Here is a 26,127-nt window from a genome sequence, read left to right on the forward strand (position 1 = left end):
GACGATATACCTGATAAAAAAAATAGGGGAAAGGAGGAACGTAATCATTTTTATTTTGTTTGCTAGCTCTATTTTTTTTTTTTTTTTTTTTGTTATAGCTAATTTTTATAAATATAGGCCTATATATGTGCTTGCTCGAATTTTATTATATGATTATGTATGACTATTCTTACAAAAGTAGAAATAAAACCTGAATTTGAAATTATGCTCTTGCGTAACAATTGATTGTCGCAAAAAAATAAGGACAACAAATGTATCGGAATATTTTTTAAAGGGACTCGTACGTTGACAAAGGACGAGAAATGTTACGCGAATTTATCAATCAGATGATCTTGTATATTGCTTACATGATATGTCCAACGAGCATATTATGAAGTAACGCGAAACCAAATGCGCGCGGTGTAAGCATTGTCTCCTAAATAAACGGTTTCCTTGTGGAACACTTGTCTTTTTTGCCTCCTCAAAACCTCCACCCGCATACGTATAGACAACCATCCCGACGGTTGGGAATCAGGCCCGGATCCAATAAGTGCGGGGCCCGATTGGATTTTTTTTGCGGGGCCCTCTATATATTAAATATTTAAAAAAATGCAAATTCTATATATATATAAATCAAATGTCATGGATCATAAGATAGGTAAACTTCTACATACATTAAAAAATAAAAATGCACAAAATTCAAAAACAATTACATTTTCTATATTATAATGTATATATATTATAATAAACACAATAATAAATCTCATCCATCAATGCGAACTTAAAATAAATATATTTTTATTTATTTGAATAATTTATAATTTATCCTTTATCGTCAAAAGCTTTAAATTTCGAAAAATAACTTTTTGTTAATTTTGCGGGGCCTGATTGGGCCCAATCGCTCCAATCGCCTTAAATCCGGGCCTGTTGGGAATAAAACCCCCCATTTCGGCGAACTTACACAATTTTTACGAGTGAAATTTGCAGAACTGATAAAAAAAAATAAATGAAATTTAATAGTGAATACCAGTAGTGAAATTATTCATATCGGTTGAACACTAACTTTTATCCGATTCGGGTCTAGTAGTTACATGTCGTTGAAATTACTTAATATCTTTGAAATCAATTAGCCATATTCTAGCCCAATAGTTAATCCGGCCTTATCGTTTATCATTACATTAAAACTATTTATCTATATTTAAAGGACAAAGTTCAATTTAAAACGGATAAGTAGGGTTTTATTTGATAAGTTTACTTGTCGTATTCTATCTGTAAATCTTTGTACTTTGTTTTAATAGTTTAAATCTTCGTCAGCGATTTAAATTATTGCTTCGATGTCAAAATATTGACAATTAAAGTCTGAAATATAAAAAATAATTTAAAATTTAAATAAACTTAATAATCTTCCAATTATTCATTATAAGATTAAAATCTGGGATCGGTAAACCACAACCTGCGAGCGAAATCCATCCTGTCTTCGAAGGCCCGCTAGTTGAGATTGTGTTTAATATTTTTAAACAGTTGAAAAAATCAAAAAATGATGCTATTTCGTGAGAATCTTATAAAATTCAAATTTGAGTGAACGTCTAGTTTTATTGGAACAACTATACTTATTGTTTACATATTTTTTGTTGCGTTGCAACAGCAGAGTCGAGTTCTTGTGACAGAGGCAGTATGTCACGTTCTCATCTCTCTGCATGCTGCTATAAGCATACAAATCTTGTGACGCAGTTATGAGCCGACGGCATTTCGTGTGCCCTGCGTATTGCCACAACTTTTTATTATTTTTATTTTATTTTATTATTCTTTATTATTAATTACCAATGCATACCTAAGGCACAGTAGATTATGGATTATTTTCTTATCGAGTAACAGTAAAATGATTTCGAATTGTTTTCCTTGGCTTTTCAAGAGTTAACAGATGCTACCGATATTGTTCAGTTGTTATTAAACGAGGATTCAGTATCAAATGTAAAGTGTCTGAAGAATCAGCCTCTATGAGTAGTCTGCATGGAATAACCACGAGCGAGAATATTTTTAAAGTTGAAAAGACACTAATTTCAAATCCATTTTGATTCATCTCCCTTATTAAGGCGGCCGGAGCAAGATCATTTGTTGTCCATTCATCAATAATTCTGCTTTCAAACTTACAAAATAATAATAAAGTAGTTCGCATCCAGTGATACATACAAAGATACACGTTTTAGTTTGCATTTTCATACTTATATTACTTACAATATTACTTTTCTCCTATTTTTACTAATTTAATTAATTCGTATAAAGTTGGCCCACTTTTTTTTTTTTATAACTCTTTCCGCCCTGTGGGCACTAAGAGGGCCTCTTTTAGAAGGCCCATTATGGGTTCGGCCAGGCCCACAAGGGGGCGACCGGGTGGTGAGGGACGGGGCCCGACATATCCGAACGGACCACCCCCCGAAAAATTCCTGGGGATTAATCGACCCGATCGGATTCGATCCCGGGTCCCCCAGAGCGGTAAACTGCCACCTTGACCGCTCGGCCATCCGGTCGTCAAGTTGGCCCACTTATACGACTGATATACAGTGGTTCCTCGGTATCTTTAAGAATTGTTTCCAGAACTCCGCGGATGCTCAAGTCCCTTAAATAAAATGGCATTGTATTTACACAAAATCCTTCCTCATGTACCCTTTGAATCATTCCTACATTACTTATAATATCTAATACAATGTAAGTAGTTATTATGCTGTATTGTTTAGACCAGTGGGGGCAAACTTTTTGATTGTGGGCCGAATCGCGCGTAGGTCGTAGGTAGGCGGGCCACAAACAGTGGCGGATCGAGAAGTACCTTTTATTAACAATTGCACGGCAATTGTATTGCGGGTGGTCCCTATACTACATATTTGCCACCATTAATGTTGTTTAAAACGTCTTGAAGTTCGAACAAATAAAATATTTTTGTGTACTCAATGGGAGATCTCAAGATCCCATTCATATTTGGCACAAACGCAACCATCATAGCCTAATTATATAGTACACATTAACAACAATAAAACATTTTTTCTTCAACACTTATAGATTATTTTCATTTAATAACCTAAAAATATATAGAGTAAAACACAGAATATTTAAAATATTCAAGTCTTGCTGTTTGGATTGGATTAATGGTATAAGACAACGCAATACATGGGCAATCTGGCAAGGAGAAAGTTCCTCACGTGGAGGACTTTTATGCGGCCCTGTTTACCTGTCTATCACGTAAACAGCCTGGCTCGTAATGGGATTGACTAGTATAAGAAGATGGAGACTACATCTAAATTCCTACTGTTTGTGATAAATTATAGAGTTCTGGATAGGATTCAAACCAATTCTGTAGCTGGGGAAGACTAGATTAATAATTAGGGCAAGCCAAAAATTGTATAGCCTGTAAATAGGCCCAGTATTAGTAGGACTGCTTTTATTAACATCTTTAAGTTTATCATTTTAATTTTCAAACTTTTCCAAGCTTAGTGTGGGCATATTATTATTAATTTAATGTGTTAAAAATAGGTTTAGGTTGTCTGATAGCGTAAGGGACGAGGTTTAAACTCACAATAAAAAATTCGGTAAACACAACAAGGTTTGACTAGTATTTTTCTCTTTTCCAGCCAGTAGTATTAGAAGTTCACGTATAAAAATGTAACGGTAGCTTAGTTTAAGTGATGAAAGCGAAAGGACAATCCGTATACGAGCACTGCTGCACTAAGATGGGGAAGTATTACATTTAATAGGAGGCTTAGCCATCTCATAGCCCCCTAGCTATGGCACTTACTCGAACTTGATCCTACTATAGCTAGACTAGTGGATCGTGTAACTGAGCGATTCTGAAATTCGAAATTGATATAACCAATGTATACGTTCTCAAATCTTTAATAGTCTGTATAATAGGCTTGTAATTCAGTCAGTACGCCTATAATTTTTAAGAAAATAAATACACAGTAATAGATACTCTGTGAACATTTCGAGGACTTTCTGAAACTGGTCTGCGGACCAAATTTTTTCAAATAAAATCTTAATATCAATATATTTTCCGTATTTATAGATATATATTCGTAGATTCGTGTTTATTATCATTCGTCACGTGAATGGATAATAAACACTCTGGTGAAAAGCTCCTATTTACCATCTTTAAGAACAATAGAAACCCTTCGCTGCGCCTGGAATAATAAATTTATTTTAGGGTCAGTCGTAGAGAAACCGCGTTGTGCTAGATTGCTTATTCGAATTGTTAAACACAAGATCGTGTTATTAACTCAGTCACTTGGCCAAGTGACTGAGTTAATAACACGATCTTGTGTTTAACAATTCGAATAAGAAATTTATTTTAATAATTGCAATACTTTTATTAAAATAAATTAATTGGTACAAAATGTCATTGTCTTATAATATCGACACTCGTAAAAGACAAATAATAATAAAAAAATAAACTTGCTCTTCACTTCCCAATCCTCAGGAGGATTAAGAAGTGAAGAGCAAAATTTTCATATTAATTTATATAGCCTAAATTAAAATCACTGTACTTTTTTACAATGTATTAATGCTAATTTACAAACATCCTGATATTAATTAATCAATAAAAATGTAAAATGTTTTTAATAATATATATAAACAAACATATTTTATATTTGTATTATTTCAAATACGTAACTTATCGGGCTAAGTTTCTACGATTTAAAACAATTATTTATATATAATTACGTGTAAATTATATATTAGAGATAGCTAAATAGCTGATTTTTGACTAAGTGGAGCATCATTTACAATAACCAATCACTGCTCTCGGTTTAATCCAATGAACAAGAGATAAAATAAATGTTGAACAGTTGCTAAGATTGTACTGATCAGCTCTGAAATGTAAGATAATTCTCTCTTTATAAATCTAATAATATTTAATTAAATATTTAAGTTCGAATCTAATCAAATAATGTTATTATGTATCAGAAAACTGTTCAAATTATCATATAACTAATAGATAAATGATTGATTTACATTTTTTAAGCTAAAATATATTTAAATGAAATGCCTGTTTTCATTATTTCAGCCAGTTCATCAGTTAATTATTATTTAATTAAATAAAATATTATAAATTTAATAACATTCATTACTTCTAATCTTAAATTTAATTACAAATTTCTTAATTTTTTAGTTTATTACATTTAATAATTTTATTTATAAATACAGTTTAATGGTAAAAATAAACATGTCTAGAGTTATATATATTTTATTCTATACATTACAGGATACATTCAATTTGTATTATAATTATTATATCCTCTTTACAGTCCTCAATCTGTAATCTAATGATTCTAATTGGAATATAACATTTAAAATATTTTAAAAAATTTTATAAGTAAATTTAAATATAACAATCAACGAATATATTTTTATCATAATATTGAATATTTGGCCTCATTTTTTCCGATTATATTATTGTAAACAGTCCAAAAATTTTATCTTTTTGTTTTTTCTAGCGTTTAATCTCTAGAAAAATCTTTAATTTGCTCTCAAAGAACACAAATAAGCACATTTTATTCTTATTTCATCATAAGTGTAAGTGAATTATTAAAATTTCAACTTATATCTTTTATTTTTAAAATATTTTTATTTGTTAAATGTGTAATCAGTAATATGATTTGTTCAAACTTTTAAAAGTTCTGAGTCCAAATAACAGGATTATCTCGGGTGGTTGACTCAATTACTTGATATTTTCTTTACAATTTTCAGCTTATTTTTCCCCCCTTTTAAATAATTTTTAAGAGAAAATAATGCTTACTATTAAAAATCTAACGTTGGCATTTTATAATTAAATTATCTTTAATATAAAATATAATAAACATTTAGATAAATCAATTTTAACGTTATCGTTAGTTTTTTTTATCCGGATAAATTTTGTTGATGTCAACAATAATAAAGAAATGTTGAAATAAAGTAATTAAAAATATTGTATTGCGTGTCATGCTTGATACGTACTTAAATAATCACAAAAAGAAAATGCTTTATCTTTCCCTTATCTTCTCGACGTGATTACTTGTATAGAATTAACAGTGCGAAGATTAAAAGTACCTTAAACTTTAGAGGTCTGCGAGACTTCTGTATGATTTTATTTGTTAATTAGAAAAATACCGTAATTCATTTTGATAAAGGCCTACAGGGTCATTAACACTTTCGGGTTCCCGCCCCAATTTCTTCAAAAGCATTATGCAGTTATATAGAAGTATCAATAATTAATGAACTATCAGTGAGCAGTGAGGTGAAGACGTGGCTCCATTCAAAATGATCCATTTGACGTTAATCGCAAAGTGTTTCTCTCAGTCAAGAGCTAAAGGCTTTTTTGGGGATGGACGTCCCGTCCTTTGCGGCAGGGTTGGGAGGGGGTCTTAACCCTACCCGATATTATACAGTTAAAACTTTTATTTCCAAAAACAATACAACAATTTATGTTACTGAACTCGTGGGAAATTAGAGTTTCGATTTACAATTCACTTAATAATTTGATTTTATAGGAACCGATTGACTTATAACAGCAAGGATCTGTCTGCTTCACACAGGCCTATATATGTTAATGCAAAGAAAATTTATATTTAATTTGTTCGTCCATTTGTTTCTAACGCTAAATGCATCCGATTTAACGCTAAATTGGCCAGTGTTAGTCAGGGACACTCACCCGTATCAAATATTTCACTCACGTAAAAGAATCACTCTCAATAAATTCCGATTTAATTACCGGTAAATTAGCTTATTTAAGGGATATACATTTTAAATATTCAAAAATGTAAGGAAAGGAATAAGTGTCGGATTGACATTTCCTGAAGAAAATTGCCGGTTTGTTCGATATCTTATGGCCTTTAATCTCAGGGTGCGAAAATTGATGATGTTTATATAATTTTGGGTAAATAATTGAATGATTAATTAAATTGTTTATTTGTTAAGACGTTTTCTAAATAATTGAATGAAGGAATGTATATGGAAGATCTAGAATTTGTTAATAGCAATGGCACTAAACAGGGAATCCAGTGGCGCGTTATCCTACGGGCAAAAGGGCAATTGCCTGGGTCTCCACCAACTTTTTAAGCTCCCAAACCATTTCTTTATAAACTGATTACTGTAGGAAGAAAATCGAAACTTAAATTTAGACCCTAGATTGACGGTGTGGCACAGCGCAGAATTTAATTAAAACCCTTCAGAGGACGCGTTAAAAAACGAATGAGGACATCGGCGATTCCCAAAAAATTTCCTCGAAGAAAAATGTCTGAAGTCAACACTGTACATGGTACACGGTACCATGTACAGTGTTGACTTCCGAACGTTAATAAAAGAATTAATTGGGATTCTGTTTGGTTCTATGTACTGAGAACTTTTGGAAAAAATTTTCCCGTAAAAAAGTATTAAATTTTTACTGCCATGTGCTGGAAATAGCGTGCATAACGAAAGCAAAGAGGTTACAATCAGTATTAATCTCATTGTCTCAGTTCTCAGCTAGACTTTCCATGTGAAGCGAGATCCCGTGAATAAGCAGGATACAGAAGACATTCCAAATGCAGGCCCACGATTTTTTCTGCGGTTGCAGGAGATTTGTGAAACCACGCGTTATTGCAATACACCAAACTGAGTAAACCATAAAGTTTGGGCCTGATTGCAAGTTTGAAATAACTCTCAAGGTCACAGTATGATTCTCTGGTAACAATGGGGATGTATTATGAAATTTAGGATTGAGCCTTTGCTATCCCAAGAATGTGACAATCAATTTTTGGACTCACGATGGTACGGATTATCTTTGATTTTGAGGAGGAGGAATATTACCACTCCTTGCTATATGACCGAGGAATTTTCTAGAACGTTCTACGCTGGAATACATGTCTAATGGTTCCTTTTTGTGCATTGTCAATTTAAGCAGTTATTTCCAGGAAAATCTCACGTCTAAATAAGAACAAGATATATTTTGTTGTATTATAAGTTATTTAAAGCTTATAATCGTTTTGTTTTCAATTCTTTTACAATTTCTATTAACTAACTTGTAAGAAAACTAGAGTAGTAAATAACACACACAATTTTTCTAGATAAATAATCTATTTGAGAAAACAATCGACAAAAATGTTGCTTTGGGCAACCCTGGCTATCCTGTTTGTTACAGGAGCCAGTAAGCCTGAAGTTTGTGAAGAACCACCAAAATGGAGTTACAATGGGTTATCAATGATGGATAATTCACAAGGAAACATCACTTTGATTGCTCTTCTGACAGCTTCCGAGTCATTTTGTCTACAACAAGCTGAAAGGTAAACTGTATTTCTATAATTAAAAAATTATAGAAATTAAGCATTTTAGTAAATATATATAACCCAGCAGATTTATTTGAATAACGTTAAAGATGTTATAGACCTAAACTTGTATTATACAAACACAAATCAAGGAAATCATTCTTGTATAATTTATTATTTAAAAATATTTTCAGATACTTTACTAGTGTACCACATTGATGCTATTAAATTTTGGAGTAGACCTACAGAACTCAAGCGGTTGGGGAGATAGAAGGGGTTGTGTCATATCTCCATTGGGTTAATTTCACTCGTTATTGGCATTTATAATGTTTTTAAAAGCTCATCTCTACCCTCAAAATTAAGCCTCTTTTGCCTTTTATAATAATTAATAATATAAAAGTTATTTTTTTAATAACATCTTGTAACAGATAGCAATACACACAGTTTTAACTTTCAGCAGTGTCAAAGTGTTTTCTTTAAACTTAAATATTTTCAAATAGAGATTTTTATCATAATTTAAACAAAATTACCCCTTTTAAGCTTTATTCTTTACATTTCATATCATAGTATAATTGAAAATTATCACACTTCTTAGTGATATCCTTAAGCTCCTGTTCCAGTACCAAGAAAGTCCAGCAAGGGAAGGTCCCTTGCCAGATTTTTTATATAGTTACTGCTTTAAATACTATTTAAACGTAAAATTTCAAAATTATCAAGAACTTTAAAAAAGATACCAAAATTTTTTAATAGTTTCTTTTTATTTGTCTTAGACTGGAAGCTCTATTCCAAGATTTTTCTTCCCAAGGTCTAACCAACATAACATTTCTCATAATAAATCAAAATTCTCCAATAGCAGATTTAATGGTTGATGATTTAGAAGATAAAGTATCATTTCCAGTTTATCAAGACAATGATCATGACAAAATATGGAAGAAACTTGAAGGAGGAAACCAAGATATATACATTTATGATAAGTAAGTTGTTTCAGGATTAAGGTTTATAAAACAAAAATTGTGAATTAATGTCTTAATAAAAATATTTTACAGATGCGGAAGATTAACCTATTACATACCATTTCCCTTCAGTATAATACATCCATCACAACCCGTAGTTGATGCAGCTCTTCGTTCCACATACTTTGAAGAACTTTGTGGCCAATCGTGCGATTCCATTTTAGAAAGTGGTGAAATTATTTCTGATTATAACAGATCAATATATCAAAATTATTTAAAAATCAGTGAAGATGAACATAATAAAGTAATTCTAAATGTATATATATATTTAAATTTTTTAAATTTTAAGTGTTTAAATTAATTCTGGAATACTTTTAATGGAAATTATTGTTTGGAATGCTATGCTGGTGTACGGCAAACCAAACAATAGTCCTTAAAAACTGACAAAATAAATACATTCTGAAATGATGTTCAAATCAGAAACAACATTTTAACAAATTTCATAGCCATACTAAAAGTTTATTCAGCTGTTAATGTTTAAAATGTTGTATCTAAGGTTGGGCAAAATATCGGTTAACCAACATATACTTGAATTTTGAATCAGCCTATATATAAGATGTTATATAATAAATATGAGGCATTTTTATAATATACAAAATTACTGGTTCAATGTCTGAGGTGGTAAAGTATCATCCTACACTCAAAGGTATGGTCTTTCAATCTGGACAGTCTTTTGAAAAATCTCAGGAATTTTTGAGTAGTTTTCCCAGTGGCATAGTGAACATAACTGGTGCCCGGGGCACGACACTTTGGCACCCCTCTCCCCTCCAGAAACACATATAGTTTGTCTTGGAGACCATTTGGGTGCCCTTCTGCGAGTGGCACCCAGTGCATGATACATCCCCTTGCACCCCACTCGCTATGCCACTGAGTTTTCCCTGATATGTTGGACCCATTCCTCACCACCTAGCTGCCAATTGCAAGCTTGGCCAAACCTACAATAGGCGCAGAAAAAATCCCTCTTACTTGTTAGTGCCAACAGGGCAGCGTGTCCAAAAACAAAAAATATAATACTGCCTTATTTTTATTAAAAAAGTAATTAAATATTCTGAAACAAAGAATTATTTGTTTTTATTTTCAAAAAATTAAATTAATAATAATGAAAATATCAAATAACAAATATAACTGCAAATACTTTACTTGCACATAATGTTGCCCACTTACACCCACCCATTCATGTGTCTATGGTTCATGAGTCACATATACAAGAACATAAAACATCATGCATGCTATGTGAACCAATATTTTCTTATGGTGAAACATTAGCATGTTGTATTCTGCAAGGATGTATTTATATATTTTTCAAATAAAATAATTATTCGTGATAATTTTTTGCAATGATCGTACATTTTTTAGATTTAAAAATTAGTCTTTTTTTTTTTCATTTCTTACTATATTATCAGTCTGTTTTATAAAAAAATTTCAGATTGGATTAGATTTTTCTTATGAACTACCAGTATATTATGGTATACAGTATAAACTTGATCTTAATTTTGCTCATTAAGAGTAGATTGAACGAAAAAATGGGTTATCATGGGTAAAAGATAGGAAACAATATCAGTCCTAAATTTCAATCAGATTAAACTAAGAATTTCTTAAAAGCCAGATGGCCAAAGTTTAAAGACCTGTCCTTTGGAGAGATTCAGGCTGAAACCTCAGATATTGTGTTAGGTTGTTTGGTTAGATATGTTGAGCCCTATTCTTATCATTAGCCATCCTAATGTGGATCTAATCCAACAGAAGTTCTCTTAATGTCTGCAGGAAGAATCAGTTTGAAAAGCGTGATCCCTCTTAATAATACAATCTTAATCCTATGCAATACATCCGTCTTGACATCAAAATTTCTATTATTAACTATTTAATCAAAATAAGTTTTAGTATTTTTAGTATTATAATTTTTTTATATTGCAATATAATATTAATTTTTTTATTTATTAACACTTTCTTTTTTATACAGAGAGATAAAGTTAAGAAGAATACAAGTAATTTAGATGATAATCTTCCAGTAATAGTAGAAGATGTTAGTGATGAGTTCAATAATATTCTAAACAGAACTAATTTGACCATAGAGTTTAACGTAACAGATTCTATTAATACAACACTTGAAATAGAAAACACGACAAATATTCACGATGAATTTATTTTAAATGTCACTACAGAAATACCAAAAGAAGAAGTAAATACATCTACTGAATTAAATGTCACTAGAGTTACTTTCTGTGAGAAAGAATATCAAGAAACTTGTGAATTTTGGAGTAAAAGTAAATTAAAACATTTTAAAAAATGTTGCCAATTCAAAATGAATGATCATCCAGATTCAAACGACAAATACAAAAGTTTTGAATGCAGACACGTTGGGAAAAAAAGATGCAAGAAAATGCTGCCGGTAATAAAATGTTGTCTTGGCCCCTATGATATTTCACCTGAGCCAGATATTCTTAATACTACTTTATTAATTAAAAATGAGACAATAACAAAAAGTTCAGAACATTTAGATGAGACTTCTTTCTCAACTACTACAACAGCACCGCAGCAAAGTTTTATACAAAAACTTGGCAAGTGATGTTTGTGGATGGGCAAATTGTTTGGCCATAACAATTAGCTCAAAGTACTGAAAGCAAAAATCATAGTTTTAGTTGTTAATACATCAAATTTATTATTCTCCAGATATGGCTTCATAATTTAATAAAAGAAAATAAAAATATAGTGAAGACGAAATTATGAAATTAAATCAGATTAATGTTTAAATATTAAATGATTTTATCATTATGAAATTTTTCTAGTAACAAGTATTAATATTACTTTAGTTAAAAAGAACAATCAAGTTATATTAGTTAATAATGAATGATATTTTAAAACAGTTGATATAAAATTTCTAATATTTAAATCAAAACACAATAGACCAATGCTTTTATAAACATTATTATTGTATTATTGTTCTTTTCTGTTAAAAATTTTCAATTAAAAATTTAATAGTCTTTTTAATTTAATTTCAAATCAAAATCTTATATATAAATATTGAATCTCTAAAATCTTTTAACAATAAGGATTAAAATTAATTCTATACATTCATTTTTTGTTTCAATAAGGCTTTATATGAATTCGGTTATTTTTGTTATAAAATTTTTGTTATAATAATCAGGCACATAAGCAGAGAGGGACTAATGGAGATAAAGTCTCCCTCCAAATTTTGGTAGAAGCCTACTACCAGTAGCAAAACAATGGCTGGAAGGCCAAGACAGTTCAGGATGACCCCTCAAAGAAAATTCTGGCTACAGGCCTGAAGCTAATACAATAAATTGAAAATCCGAATAAGTTTGATGTACTGTTAAATAACTACCAAATTAGCCAAAGATATTTATCAGCCTGATTATTTTTGATCTAAAATTAAGCAAATTACTAACTGAACTATAAATTTGTTTGAAGGAAAAGCAGTTAAGATATATCTTTTGTCAAACTTTGCAAGTTTCCAAGTTGGGCAATGACTTACATTTATACCTATAACTACCAAATTTTCATTCAACAAACTTGTTGGAAAATACAATTTAACTTAAATTTCCATATTAAAGTAATAGACAATATTTAATAGGACTGACAGTAATAACAATAATAATGTATTAAGTATTATAATATGAATTAGAAATCTAAAAAAAAAAGTTTTTTTAATGCAGTGATTTGTAAAATTATCCTACAATAATTATTTAATTAATATTTAAAATTAAGCAAAAAATCTACATGTAAAGCCACATGGAATTGAATTTTAAATGGATTTATTTTGTTATTATTTTGTATTTAGTAACTAATAAGCAAAATTGTTGATGAAACATCAGATAAAACCCAAGGGCTTCTGATGAAGGATGTAAACATTTTGCTGAATAAACTATGATTTTGCTTATTTGATATATTAACAATAATATAATTAATGATTTAAATATAATGGTTAAAGAAATATTTCAGTTGAAATTTTTTTATAATTAAGAACTTTTAAAAAATAATATTGCTATATTTTTTTGTATTTTTTAAATATTTTTATACTTTTATTTGCAATGTAAAATTCTGTAAAATGTACATATCAATAAAAATAATTTCAGTTACTGAAAAATATTTTTTAATTTTTAACTCTCTCTAGTTATGAGAGCACTTAGCACCTATTGTTTTAATTTAAGGTCTCCCAAAATAAATTCTACCATTTTATATTACAGTAATACCTTGGTTTTCATTGGTTTTGGATTTCGCCGATTGTTTTGGACGGATTATCAATGAAAACCAAGGTATCACTGTATTGTAATTGTGTTAATTATTATCTGAGAACTAAGCAACATACACCAATCGATAGAGCAACTGTCTGAGTTTCATCTGCCACACTCATTCAAATGTCCTGTCTACTATCTCTAGGAAGTACTGTACCATAAAAGAAAATGGCAAATCTTCAATAAAGAAGGCATTTGAGTTTTCTGCAGTTTGAAAAGTTGGAATCACTCGTCATTGGGAGGAGTGACAATGGACATGCTGTAGTGAGTGTACAAAGAATTTAAGTATTGGTTGACGTGTGCTGTTTAACAGGATGTGCATATATTGAAAACTTGTAATGCAAATGTAAAACTTGGACAGTTTTCCAATATTGTAATGTACATTACAATGTTCTCAGATAATAATTAACATAATTACAATAATTTAAAATGGTAGAATTCTTTTTGGAAGATTCTGTATTCATATTGTTTAATTTTACAAACATAAGTTATTTTAGGTGAACACACTTAAGATTAAACTTCAAAATTTCAACTATCTAACTACCATAGAAAATTCAAATTTTGTAACGTTATAAAGGATCATTAAAATAAAAGCAAAGTAAAAAGAAGTAAAAATATAAAACTTGTAATATAAAATAATGTGTACATTAGCAGTTCTATTTAAAATTGTTACTTTATTTATCTAAAAGATATATAATACATTCTGTTTAGATTCAAATTATTTAAACAGAAATTATGTTCCAAGTACTTCTACTTCCTTTATTAAGTCCATATGTTTGAAGTTTTCAGGAGATTTATTAAATATTTCTAATAATTTTGTCTTGTTTTCATTATTTCCTCCATAATATAACTGTAACTGATTTGCAAGAAATTGAGCTTCTTGAACATTCTGTAAAAATCAAATTTAAATAATACATATATAGATTATTTTACATGGATATATCAATTTTAATTTTAGTTAATTTGGATTATAAGCTTAACAGTTCTAAATAATAATTTTTAAAATACTAAAGAAGAGTACATGCAGAAACAGATTTATAATATTCAAAACTGCTCTATTTTACTCTTCCAAATAAAACAATTGGGTATATTTATTTATTTACTAAATAAGTATAATTTAGATTAACATTTAAAAAACAGTTTTTCTTGATCTGATTTTTATAGAATCATAAATCAACAGAAAATTCTATAATATGAATGAATTTCTTAATTGTAAATGCATTTTGAAAAACAGGTGTTTCTCCTCATCAGTACAATGCAACTAAAGGAATTTTTAGCAGAGTTTATACAAATAAAAACTATTTCATTTAAGGAATAGCAACTTATACTAATACTTATTACCTAACATTCTTACATTCACAGATTTTACAACTTTTTTGTATACAATTAAAGTTTATTTTAAACATTTTTATAGCTACTATAATTTACATATCTATTTAAAATCATGACGACTTACAACCACGGTTTTTGTTTTCTATTTTTAAAAGCAATTTTAACAATTTCAGTCCAAAAAACTTAATTTTCCAATCCTTTCCTACATTCACACTATTAACTACAATTATAGTTAATAAATTGTGTTAAAAGAGCCTTAACTATAAATGTAGTTAATATATCATAATACGATTTGGTTAATGTTACCCTAGGTATACAAAATGGCGGCTCGTCTCTGACTCCAGCATACAGAAGCGAGGAAACAGTGGGGACGCACGTTTTCTAAACCTAACCTATTCTAATAATTTAGTTGCTAATAATTATGATAATTTATTAGAATAGGTTAGGTTTAGAAAACGTGCGCCCCACTGTTTCCTCGCTTCTGTATGCTGGAGTCAGAGACGAGCTGCCATTTTGTATACCTAGGGTAACATTAACCTATGATTCTTTGGACTTTCAGCACTGTTTATAACAAGGTTAAGCTATAACAATAAAGTTAATTTTTGTTATTCTAATACAAAATAACTAACTGATTATAAAGTGATTATTGAATAAATTTTAGTTTTAAAAATATGGAAATAAGTGAAAATTACTTCCATACTTTTTAGAAGTTTAAATTAATTAAACCTGTAGGTTAGTTTCAATGAGTCTAATTGAATTTAATTTTAAACAAACAATTATTTATTTTGACATCGCCACAATGCCAGGATGCAATTTTTCATCACAAAGTTCTCAATTTTTTCAGTAGTGTCTTGCTCCTATAAATCATACTTTTACTGTTAGCAATAAAGTTGTACTAATCATCTATCTAACTCTATTCAGTGTAAAATTTTTGAATTGAAATAATATGACTCCTGGTCCAAACCAAAAGTTTGTATACAGTTATTCAGGGCCTCCTGCCCCTAAACTTTCCATAACTGGTTTCGACATTCATCTATCTAACTCCCTTCTCGAGATAAAGGAAGGACAGAGGGACGGCAGTGGGAGTTTCTGGGTTTACAATTTTTTCAAATTGCAGCCCAATAATATTATAATATTTAATTACAAAATTATGAAAAATTGATGATTTTCAATATTATTTTACTTTCATATTCATTATAAGCAATATCAAATTAATATTCTTAATATGTAAAAAATAAAACATAACATAGAATAATTTAAAAAGTTTAGTTTTAAAACACTATAAAATTTTAACTTACTAAGTTCTGATCATCAAATTCTCCATGCATAAGAACAATTCCTTAAAAAAAGATATAAGTTATATATTTACTTAAATATTTTTAAAATTTTTAATTTGTTATTATTTAAACTTTACAGAAAAACTTTAAATATCAAATAAAGTAAAATAAGTTTCTTTTACACCTCAACATTTACAGATTGGAAAAAGTGAAAAAATTTATTTTTACAAAAAAAATTACAGTAGAGCATCGATTATCCGACCCCCGATTAATCGACTTATCGGTTAACCGACCGCGTTCTAGTCGGCAAATTCAAATGTCCACTAGTGATGTGGCGCTACAATATTTGGTTATGTCTTGGCTACTTTAACATTATTTTTGTTAAATTTTTGCATGTTTTAGCTGGCAGCACTGGCTCGACCATGAAAGGGAGGCTAGTATTTAAACCAGGCCTAATACACTATACTAATAATGTATTTTTTCATACTTTTTGGTTATCTGACTTTTCAGTTATCCGACCAACCCCAGTCCCCAAATGAGTCGGATAATCGATGCTCTACTGTATTATAAATTTGGAAGTTTAAAATATGATATTACATCACATAAGAGTTTTATTAAAATATATATTTACAATCAAGTTGTGGTGTCCATAAGAATTACATGTCAACAATTCTCAAAGAAAATGTGAAATACTGCATGAATCTGGCCCAAATAGCCCCAAATGTTTTCTACATATGCCTAAACCTGGGATGGCCAACCGGCGGTGGAGTTTTAACAGTGGCACGCAAAGACTTATTGAAAAATTTAAAAATTTGAAAAAATAATAATGTCATCTTTGGGAACTTTGTCAAAATCCATAAAAACCCTTCTCATATGCTACTGAATACAACAATGCCAGAAAGCGGCACTGCTTGACACCAGTACAACAATGCAGTAAGACAGCGTAATTGTGAGACGAGTCCAATGGTTTGAGTTACCTTGCTATGGTTGTCCATTCTTGACTGAGAGCGAGTGCAACACTCTGGCTGTCTGGCTCAGTTGATTTTAGTGTTGCCACCTTTTCAAAATTTCTGACCTGAACGGCAGGTCAGGTTTGTTTGAACAGAAGTCCCTGACGCATGCACAACGTTATTTTACCATGTGAAGAATAACATGCATGCCAGTTCTAAAGCAGTTAGGGACTTGTGTAGGGACTTGAGTACTTGCCACTCAAGAATGAAGATTGACTATGGGATTTAGCTTTTTTCACTGATATTATGGACCATTTAAATAATTTAAATTTAAGATTACATGGAAAAGATTGTATTTTTCCTACCCTAGTTGGTCATATATCTTCTTTTGTGAACAAACGTTTGCTTTTTTGTCTCAATTTTGTAGAAAAAAGTTTAACACATTTCACATTAATGCAGGAACTAGCTACCAAAGTCAATAATGCTCCAAACTTATAATAGATTTAAAAATTTAATATCCATTTTGCAGGATTCATTCAGTGCTAGGTTTGATGATTTTCAAGATGATAAAAAAAAAATGCTGATACTAAATACCGAACCTGTTACCGGTGTAATTTGCGTGAAAAAATCTTCTTTCCACAAATGTTTTCGAGCTTTCCAAACAGCTCTTCTTCAGGTAGAGAAAAAAAGGTTCCGACGAAAAGGTTCCTTTTTTTCTCTACCTGAAGAAAAGCTGTTTGGAAAGCTCGAAAACGTTTGTGGAAAGAAGATTTTTTCACGCAAATTACACCGGTAACAGTTTCGGTATTTATTATTTCATCCCCGGTGTCGGAGTGAAGAGTAATTTTAAAAATGCTGATCTTTTCACAAATCCTTTTTCAATTTCTCTACAAGACGTTAATTGTTACCCACCGAAATCCAAATCGATATTATTGACGAACAGCACCGTACTACACTGAAAAGTAAATATAAGGAACTTATTTCAACTGCAAGTGATCCAAATTATATTGAATTTTGGAAATTTGTACCAACAAGCAATTTTCCAAATTTACACGATTTGGCTGTCAGATATTGTTGTAGGTTTGGATCAACATATGTTTGTAAACAAATGTTTTCTATTATAAACATAATAAAATCAAAATATCATTCAAGATTAACTGATATGCACCTAAAACACCTAATTTTGTTAGCATCTTCAAGAACTAATCCTAATATAGGTGACTTTGTGAAAAAACTACAAATTCAAAGGCCATATTAATTAAGTACTGACTGTTTAATAATTATTTAGAATTAAATGTTTCAAGTTATTCATTTTTATTGTAAACATAACCTGACTGACTGAACCTTTAAAAGTGTTTATTAACAATAAAACCTAAGTTTTTACTTTTGTTTTATTTATTATATTATTTTTTAAATCTCCGCTACTCAGACTTACATGAAAAAAACATGTGCTATTTGTGTAAAATCCATAATCAGCCTATAAATAACATTTTTTCACCTTTTTATATTTTTTAGTATGTTTTAAAAGTTGGAAGTGGCATGCATAATTTTTTTTTTTTTTTTCATATAGTGGCACTCTTCCCAAAAAGATTGGCCTCCCCTGGCCTAAACACTTATACAATCATTTACAATTAGTAAAAAAAGTGTTAAATATGTTTAAAAAATTTTAATTGTGTTTATAATAATTAGTAGTATTTTAGACCATGTTTCTGAAAATACTATATCAAAATTTTTTACATAATTAAGAATAAAGATGCATTAGAGTATTACCAGACATACAGTAAAATCTGTGTGAATCAGACAGTACTGAATATTTTTTCCAATTTGAATAGGTTTTACTGTACAACATATATCAGTCACAAACCTAGTGTTAATGTTCATCAAAAAAAAATATGCATACCCTACCATCATTCAGTAGCCAAATTTTTAGTATGTTAAATTTTGCAACCGTTGTAAAAAAACAAATCTATGAACTGGATCATTGAGAGCTTGTGTGGAACCCAAGAGCAAGATCCATTTCTCATTTTTTTTTTGGAACAAATGAAATACATAGAATGCTGCTTTATTAATACAAAGCAGTCTTAACGATTTTATTTTCTTTTAGTAAAAATAGCATTAATTTATACAGATAAGAACCACTACAATCACCCAAGTTTTCTCTCTGCCAGAGGGAAGTTCCCAGCTCTACCGTCCCTCTCGACGGCCTTGTCTGAGAATAGATCCTGCAGATATGGAGACCCAACTATATTAAAATTAATAATATATTACTAAATTTAAATTTACTTTAAATGATTAACATTAAAATAAATTCAGTAACATTATAGATATTAAACTGAAAGAGTCATGTTTTATTAAAATATTGCTTAACATATTTATTTATTAACATTTAAAAAGGTTTACCTTTTTCTTTCTGAAGATCAGGATAATGTATTATTCTGAGACATTCTGGAGCATTTTCTTTGTAAGCCTTTATATTTCATTAAATAATCATTAAATTATTATTATTATTATTATTGTTGTTAGAGGAAAATTAAGAAATTATGAAATCTATTTTTTTCATTACCTGGAAATTAATTAAAAATGTAAAGTGGCATTCATGATTCAAAAACTGACTGACTACAAATTCATAACCATCTTTTCTTGGAAGTGGATAAAGAAACTGAAAATAAAAATAAAATGATATATAAATAACTGTATGGTACATTAATTTATTCATTAAATGATATTTCAATTGAATAATCTCTTTGTTTAGAAAACACTGAACTGTAATTTCATGTAATACAGTTTCAAGTCATACAATTTAAATTAAACAAAATTATTTGAAAATAATCAAATCTTTCTTTTCTCCGTAAACATTATAAGCTTGAGAATTTCAATACAGCACTTCTACCATCCAAAGGTTTTCAGTGACAATGATATCAAAAAACATCAGAAAACATTTCGAAGGGTTTAAATAAATATACTTTAAAATATTTTTTATAAATATCTTGTAAGTTACTTGTATTGTATATTAAAATATACAATAAAATGATACATTACAGGTGCAATTTACCAATTTAATGTTTTAAAGGAGATATACAATATTATGCCAAAATACAACATTACCATAAAACAATATAAAGTTCCATTCTTAAATATTTTTACCATTTAGTTATTTAAAAAAAACTGTAAGAAATGAAGAATTTAAGAAAAATAAGACCTCAATAATTCTTTTACTCTTAACAGTTTTATCCTTCCATAAATTTACAAATTATTTATACATTACCTTTAAATCAAATACTTAAATTTAATTAGTATTAAATAATACTCACTACTGGAAATTTCAATGAAGTAGAATAAATGTTTGCATAATTAGTATCCTAAAAATAAAAATTTTATGATATTAATGTTTCTCAATTAATTACTAGTAATTTTTTTTTAATCAGTTTAAAAATTTGATAACTGAAAATGTCTATTATATATGAGAATAAGCTTTAAATACTATTTGATTATAGATCTACAAAAAAGAAACATGTTAATATGTTCATATGTATGAATCTGAATATAAAATACATTCTACTATGACATTCTGCTCAAGTAATTCAGAAGAAATTTTGCAAAAAGTAGAAACCAAGTATAATCAACTCTTTAATATGCATCTAATCATTACTTTCCTTAAGATATATAATTGCAAAAACTATAAAACTATCAATTTAAATCTGAATATCTTACATAAATGAATTCATGTTAACAAATTTATACTGGATAGATTCATTTGCTTCATCGTTATCATTGTAGCAATGAAGCAAAATGCAAATATTAAATTTTATGGAACTTAAGTTAAAAATGATATTTAAAATTAGTGTAATAAAACAAATAGCATTAATAAAGAATTCAGTAAATAAGTCTCAGTTTAAGATAAAAGGAAGGAAGATATTATAGTTTCATTTTGTAAGTTAAATCAAAATACATCCGTCATATTTCCAGATTTATTTTTAAAAGTGTGTTTTAGACTTTTATTGATATTAAGTCTATTTAAAACAGAAACACTAAATGAAATATGACAAAAGAACTGATGATTATAAATTTTATATTAAAATATGTTTAAACAGCTCAAGGAATAAGATTAAAAGCATTACAAAATTACATCTACAACTTTATAGATGAATGAGCAAAAACAACTGTATCTTCTTAAAGTTATTATTTTTGACAATTTTTAAAAGCTTTTTTATTATAATGTATGGTTTTATTTAAAACTTATATTGATGTGGAATTCAATGACAAGACTTTTTATTACATAAAAGTTAAAGTGAAATAATTAATTCAAAATATTTTTCAACATCATTGTTATCATTATTAACATAAATCATATTTTAATATCAGTTATTCGATTAGGTTAGATAAGTGATAGATGTTTAAAAAAGTTTTTAAGTAATTGGAAATTCAAGTCTAGAATCCATAAATTTATAAAATAATGAAATTCTTACTGGAATTACAGCCGAAATCCCTTTTTTGTTCTTGTGATATTCTTGCCAGATCTTAAAAAGAACAAAAACAAAACATGTGAATTTGTTTTATATTCTTTAATCTATTTTAAAATTTACCCTATTAACTTCTACAAATTTTAATAATCCTCATTAATATCACTGATAGTAAAGACACATGAAAATCTCTAAAACTTGGCACATTATCTTAGAGTTTAATTAAAAAATACAGATGAATGTATTTTTTTTAATTAGAATGTTTTTAAAAAAATACATTCATCTGTATTTTTTAAGTTATTTTTGATTGTGACATGTATATCTTTACTATATATCAGACATGGGCAAATGCGGCTCTTTTTGAGTTATATGCGGCTCTTGCTGAAAGTGTTAATTTCTGCTTTTTATTATTATTTTTACAATTTTATTTCCACAATTTTGTGAAAATATGTAATATTTAGTAATTTATTTCCAAGTTGGTGCAATAAATTAAATTGACATTTCAAATCTATTTTTTTTAAAACAAGTTCTCGACCCGGATGGGGACACCCTATCCTTCCCTGCCTTACCATACTATCCGCCACGAGAGTACAGAACTGCGGCTTCCATGTATTTTGCAAAACCTACACTTCGGCTCCCACTGAACTCTTGCTTGCCCACCTCTGCTATATATAATAAAATAAAATAATGTATAAAAGAATTTTGTATTAAAATTTTATGTTAAAACTGTTTCATATTTTAATTTTGCTTGATTAACTGGTCATTTTAAATTAAGACAATGTCAATGTCATAACAAATTTAAAGTAAATTTTCTATAAAATTTTTATTATTTTTCACTCAAAACAGTTTCATTTACTTTCCCTAATATCATGTTTCTGAGAGAGTGTGCAAACTCAACAAAATAATGGGATCAATTCAGAACAGTAATGTTATTTCTATAGTCTGTGGATAATATTCCCTAAAATATTTAGTAAAATAAAATAATTTCAAAAATTAAATTATGTAACATTGCAATATATTGCTGTTAAATCCACCTTAAAAATCACTAAAAAACTTAACATTCTTTTGGTAAGGAAAAAAACAAAAAAGAAAGTATTGAATCAACCGTTCATAATAAATATTAAAATTAACATTCAATGCTTCGTTATAGTTTACCGGATTGAACAAGTGAAATGAAATATATAAATATGTTAAAACAAGAAACACATCAATAATTGAAAAAAGAAAGAAAACTACAATAAAAATTATTATATAATAAAAAGATAAATATTCGTTCATATAAAATATATGCATACCTTTGAAATTTCTTCTGAAGTTTTATCTTGTAATAAATCAATATTCATCACATCATTAAGAGTCTAGAAAATATTAAATTATTATTATTATGTTTACTACCTCCTTATGTTTAGTATAAATTGTAATATCTAGCATAAAATTAGTATATCTGATATTAACTAATTATATCTTTATTGCAACTTAAATGTGCAAAATCAATTATTTCAGAATGAGGAAAAAATAACAGAAATTTTAATGTTTAAAAATAATATATATCAAAATTTAAGTTCATCATCAATAAACAAAAGTACTTTAGAATGCATGGAGTAATACATATTTCATACAGTAAATTTTACGAAAAAATCTATATTTTATGTATTTAGAGATAATCATATTTATTCAAACTTTTTTCCAGATTTAAAAATCATTAATTATGTGAATTCTTTGTTTGAGCTGAAAATATTATTCTACAGTATGATGCACTAGTAAGTTGAGATAGCCTTTTTTATGATAGGATGACATCAATCAGTTTTGTGCAGAACTGATAAGCTTGGGTGACATATGTGAGGGCTTTTATTTTTTATGAACAAATGAGCTTTCCAAAAGGGGAGAAGATAGGAAAGAATGCTTATTTTTTTTTTTTAAACCAAATTTAATTTAATTACTTATACCAGTTTATAATTTACATGATTGCGATCATGTTATGGGTTGAGAAACAGAGATTTGGAAGCACATCCATAGCATAAATATCCAACTCATTAGAATTTCAAAAATAAATAAATAATGTTCTTCTTTCTTTTCTCTTTTGGGAGATGTTTTGACATATGATGAGTGGGTGGTAATATTGAAGGTTTGCAGGTAACTCCTTCTCATCTGGAGGTTTGAATGTGACAGCTTGAGTCTTTTTTCTTTGAAGTCTTGGTTACCTGACTCTCCATCTCTCTTTATTTCTCTTCGTTTACAAATGTATCAAATAACAATTTAAATGATTCCAATTTCTAAAAAAAAGCTATTGAGTTTTGTTTTAAAAATTTAAAACTTCCAAAAAATAAGGGTAGCCTTAACACGTACTGAAAATCAGGAACCAAAAACCTCTGATGACAACCTGTATGACAATTTTGTCATAGGGTAATAATTATCCTAAATTTTCTGTTGTATTTACATGTTAAGTTACTGTTATATATATATATATATATATTTATTTATTTGTGCTTCTACAATTTGCTAATCTTATTTTATTATTTAAAAATTTTTCTATATTATGCAACTTGAAATGTAGTGATGTTCTAGAATCTATATTTAAACTTAATAATAGCTGTTAATGTAGCTAAAAATATTTCTTTATTAAAAGTCTTTGCAGAGTTTTGAAGGTATAGCTTACAATTATTCTTTTTTGTTCATTGGAAATAAATGACTCTACAATGCATTAACCTTGATGTAATACACCAAGTATTAATTTAAAAAAATTCTGATTACATGAGTATTTTTATACTGTGTTTTATATGGAAATAGTTTGGATAACTATTATAATCAATTACCTTTTCTTTTCCATATGAAATATTTTTAAATGCTTTATATGGTTCTTTCGTTATTTCTTTTATGACATCATTTCCATAATCTATAGACTTCTGTTTCTTTTCCTTTTGTGAACTTTTAATTCTATTAAGAAATTCTTCAGGAGAAGTTCTAAAAGTTAAAGTATCTATTAAATAATTTTGGTTTTTGATTTACTAAAATGTATTAATAAATTTTAATAAATTCTATAACAGAACATTTTTATGAGTGGTATTTCAAAACAAATAGAAAATTTTAAAAAATAATTATTTTGATATTATTTATTATAATCACGATTAAAATTACTATTTAAAATTACGATTACTGTTTGAAACTTATTAAAATAAATCTTTGTTTTAACAGGAATAAAAAAATATCCATTTCATGTATATAAAATGTAATTTAAAATACATCAAACTTTAATCATTTTTATTATAATATTTTGTTGTTATATTAAACTTTTGTCTATTTTTAAAGCAGACAATTACTCCTGCTTTAACAATACTTTTAAAATTGGTTAATTATTTAAAAAGTAGAAGAAAAATATTATTAAAACAGAAGCAATTGAAACAGCTTTGACTCTTATAAGTAAAAGTCAAAATTATTTGTTTCTATAAAGTTTTAGTTTATAAATTTTAAAAATAACTTTTTACACTTTTGATTCTGTAGTTTTCTATATTCTATAATAAAAGATTTAAATTAAAAGCTGAAATAAAGTAATACTAACTTTTGTAATCTTGCTATTTTCTCAGCATATTTTTCATAATATGGATTTTGTTTGATTTCATTCACTTCATCAGCCTGTTCACTAAAATTTCTGTTTCTTCTCAAACTTTGTGCCAACAAATATCGATTAAATAATCTGGTATACTTAAAAAAAATTCAAAATATATGTTTTATATGTAAACTTGTACATAAAATATAAAATTAATATATAAAATATTTAATTGATATATTCACTAACATAATACTTAGTTAATTAATTAAAATAACATTGTTTTTATATTATTCATTAAAGTCTGAAATTTTATTCAGTTATAAAAGAATTATTAAATTGTTCTAGTCAGATATATATCTATTATCTATTATAAAATGTATTTAATAATGCATTTATTAATTTATTACAAAATTATAATTCCAAATTGTTAATAAGCAGCACAACATCTGTACTCTTTTTATTCCTATTTGTATTGAGTTAATGATGAAAAGATACTAAAGATTTCATAAAAATTATACTATATCGTGTTTATTAATTTACATTGTTAATTATATTATGCATTTAACTGAGTATTATCCTTTAATTTACAAAAAATAATTTATTAAAATGGATTTCGTATTCGAACACATACCAGAGACGCCATTATTTTCTATATTCACTGAATATAAAAAACTAGCATCCCACTTAAACAGATATTTAGACTAATCTTTGATTATTTACAATTAAATTTACAATGTCCATGTGTTAAGTTTAAGTTATCAAGGGCGGCGCCATCTTGAAAATGAAACAACTGGACAAACGTTGCCAGACATAATGTTTTTTTTTTTTTTTTTTTTTTTTTTTTTTTTTTTTTTTTTTTTTTTAAATCTCAGCCCCCCATGGAAAATCACCGAAGAATCAGTGGAATGCTGTGGCGTGCCGCCTCTTTTGTATTTTCTAAAATATAAATGCACATTGTACGATCATTTTCATATTTGAACGTACTTTGAATAATTAAAATTTATAGTTTATTATAACCGCATTATGTATCTTATTACAAATTTCTATAC

The 26,127-nt window shown here is 28.1% G+C and overlaps 2 protein-coding genes across 4 annotated transcripts; one reads left to right on the forward strand and one right to left on the reverse strand.

Moving 5' to 3' along the window:
- The first annotated feature begins 4,745 nt into the window (after positions 1–4,745).
- LOC136984624 (uncharacterized) lies at positions 4,746–12,236 on the forward strand. Of its 2 annotated transcripts, none has more exons than XM_067281688.1 (5): positions 4,746–4,848; positions 8,052–8,267; positions 9,020–9,223; positions 9,296–9,506; positions 11,220–12,236. In XM_067281688.1, exons 2-5 carry the CDS (start codon positions 8,086–8,088, stop codon positions 11,823–11,825), a joined length of 1,203 nt encoding a protein of 400 aa, XP_067137789.1. In that variant the 5' UTR covers positions 4,746–4,848; positions 8,052–8,085; the 3' UTR covers positions 11,826–12,236. The 2 variants fall into 2 exon arrangements, with proteins under 2 accessions (XP_067137789.1, XP_067137788.1); XM_067281687.1 differs by having other exon boundaries at positions 9,296–9,518; positions 11,220–12,235.
- A 1,926-nt stretch (positions 12,237–14,162) lies between these two features.
- On the reverse strand, positions 14,163–25,839 carry LOC136984727 (ATP synthase mitochondrial F1 complex assembly factor 1). Of its 2 annotated transcripts, XM_067281833.1 has the most exons (11): positions 25,710–25,839; positions 25,088–25,230; positions 24,345–24,492; positions 22,827–22,889; positions 21,538–21,588; positions 20,383–20,430; positions 19,635–19,730; positions 19,472–19,538; positions 19,220–19,313; positions 16,143–16,183; positions 14,261–14,401 (listed from the first exon to the last, which is right to left on the reverse strand). In XM_067281833.1, the coding sequence occupies exons 1-10, from the start codon at positions 25,719–25,721 to the stop codon at positions 16,156–16,158; spliced, it is 750 nt and encodes a 249-aa protein (XP_067137934.1). In that variant the 5' UTR covers positions 25,722–25,839; the 3' UTR covers positions 14,261–14,401; positions 16,143–16,155. The 2 variants fall into 2 exon arrangements, with proteins under 2 accessions (XP_067137933.1, XP_067137934.1); XM_067281832.1 differs by lacking the exon at positions 19,220–19,313 and having other exon boundaries at positions 14,163–14,401.
- Between the last annotated feature and the right edge of the window lie 288 nt (positions 25,840–26,127).

Source organism: Centruroides vittatus, unplaced genomic scaffold (genome assembly GCF_030686945.1).
Source record: "Centruroides vittatus isolate TY-2023 unplaced genomic scaffold, ASM3068694v2 contig_926, whole genome shotgun sequence".
Lineage (NCBI taxonomy): Eukaryota > Metazoa > Arthropoda > Arachnida > Scorpiones > Buthidae > Centruroides > Centruroides vittatus.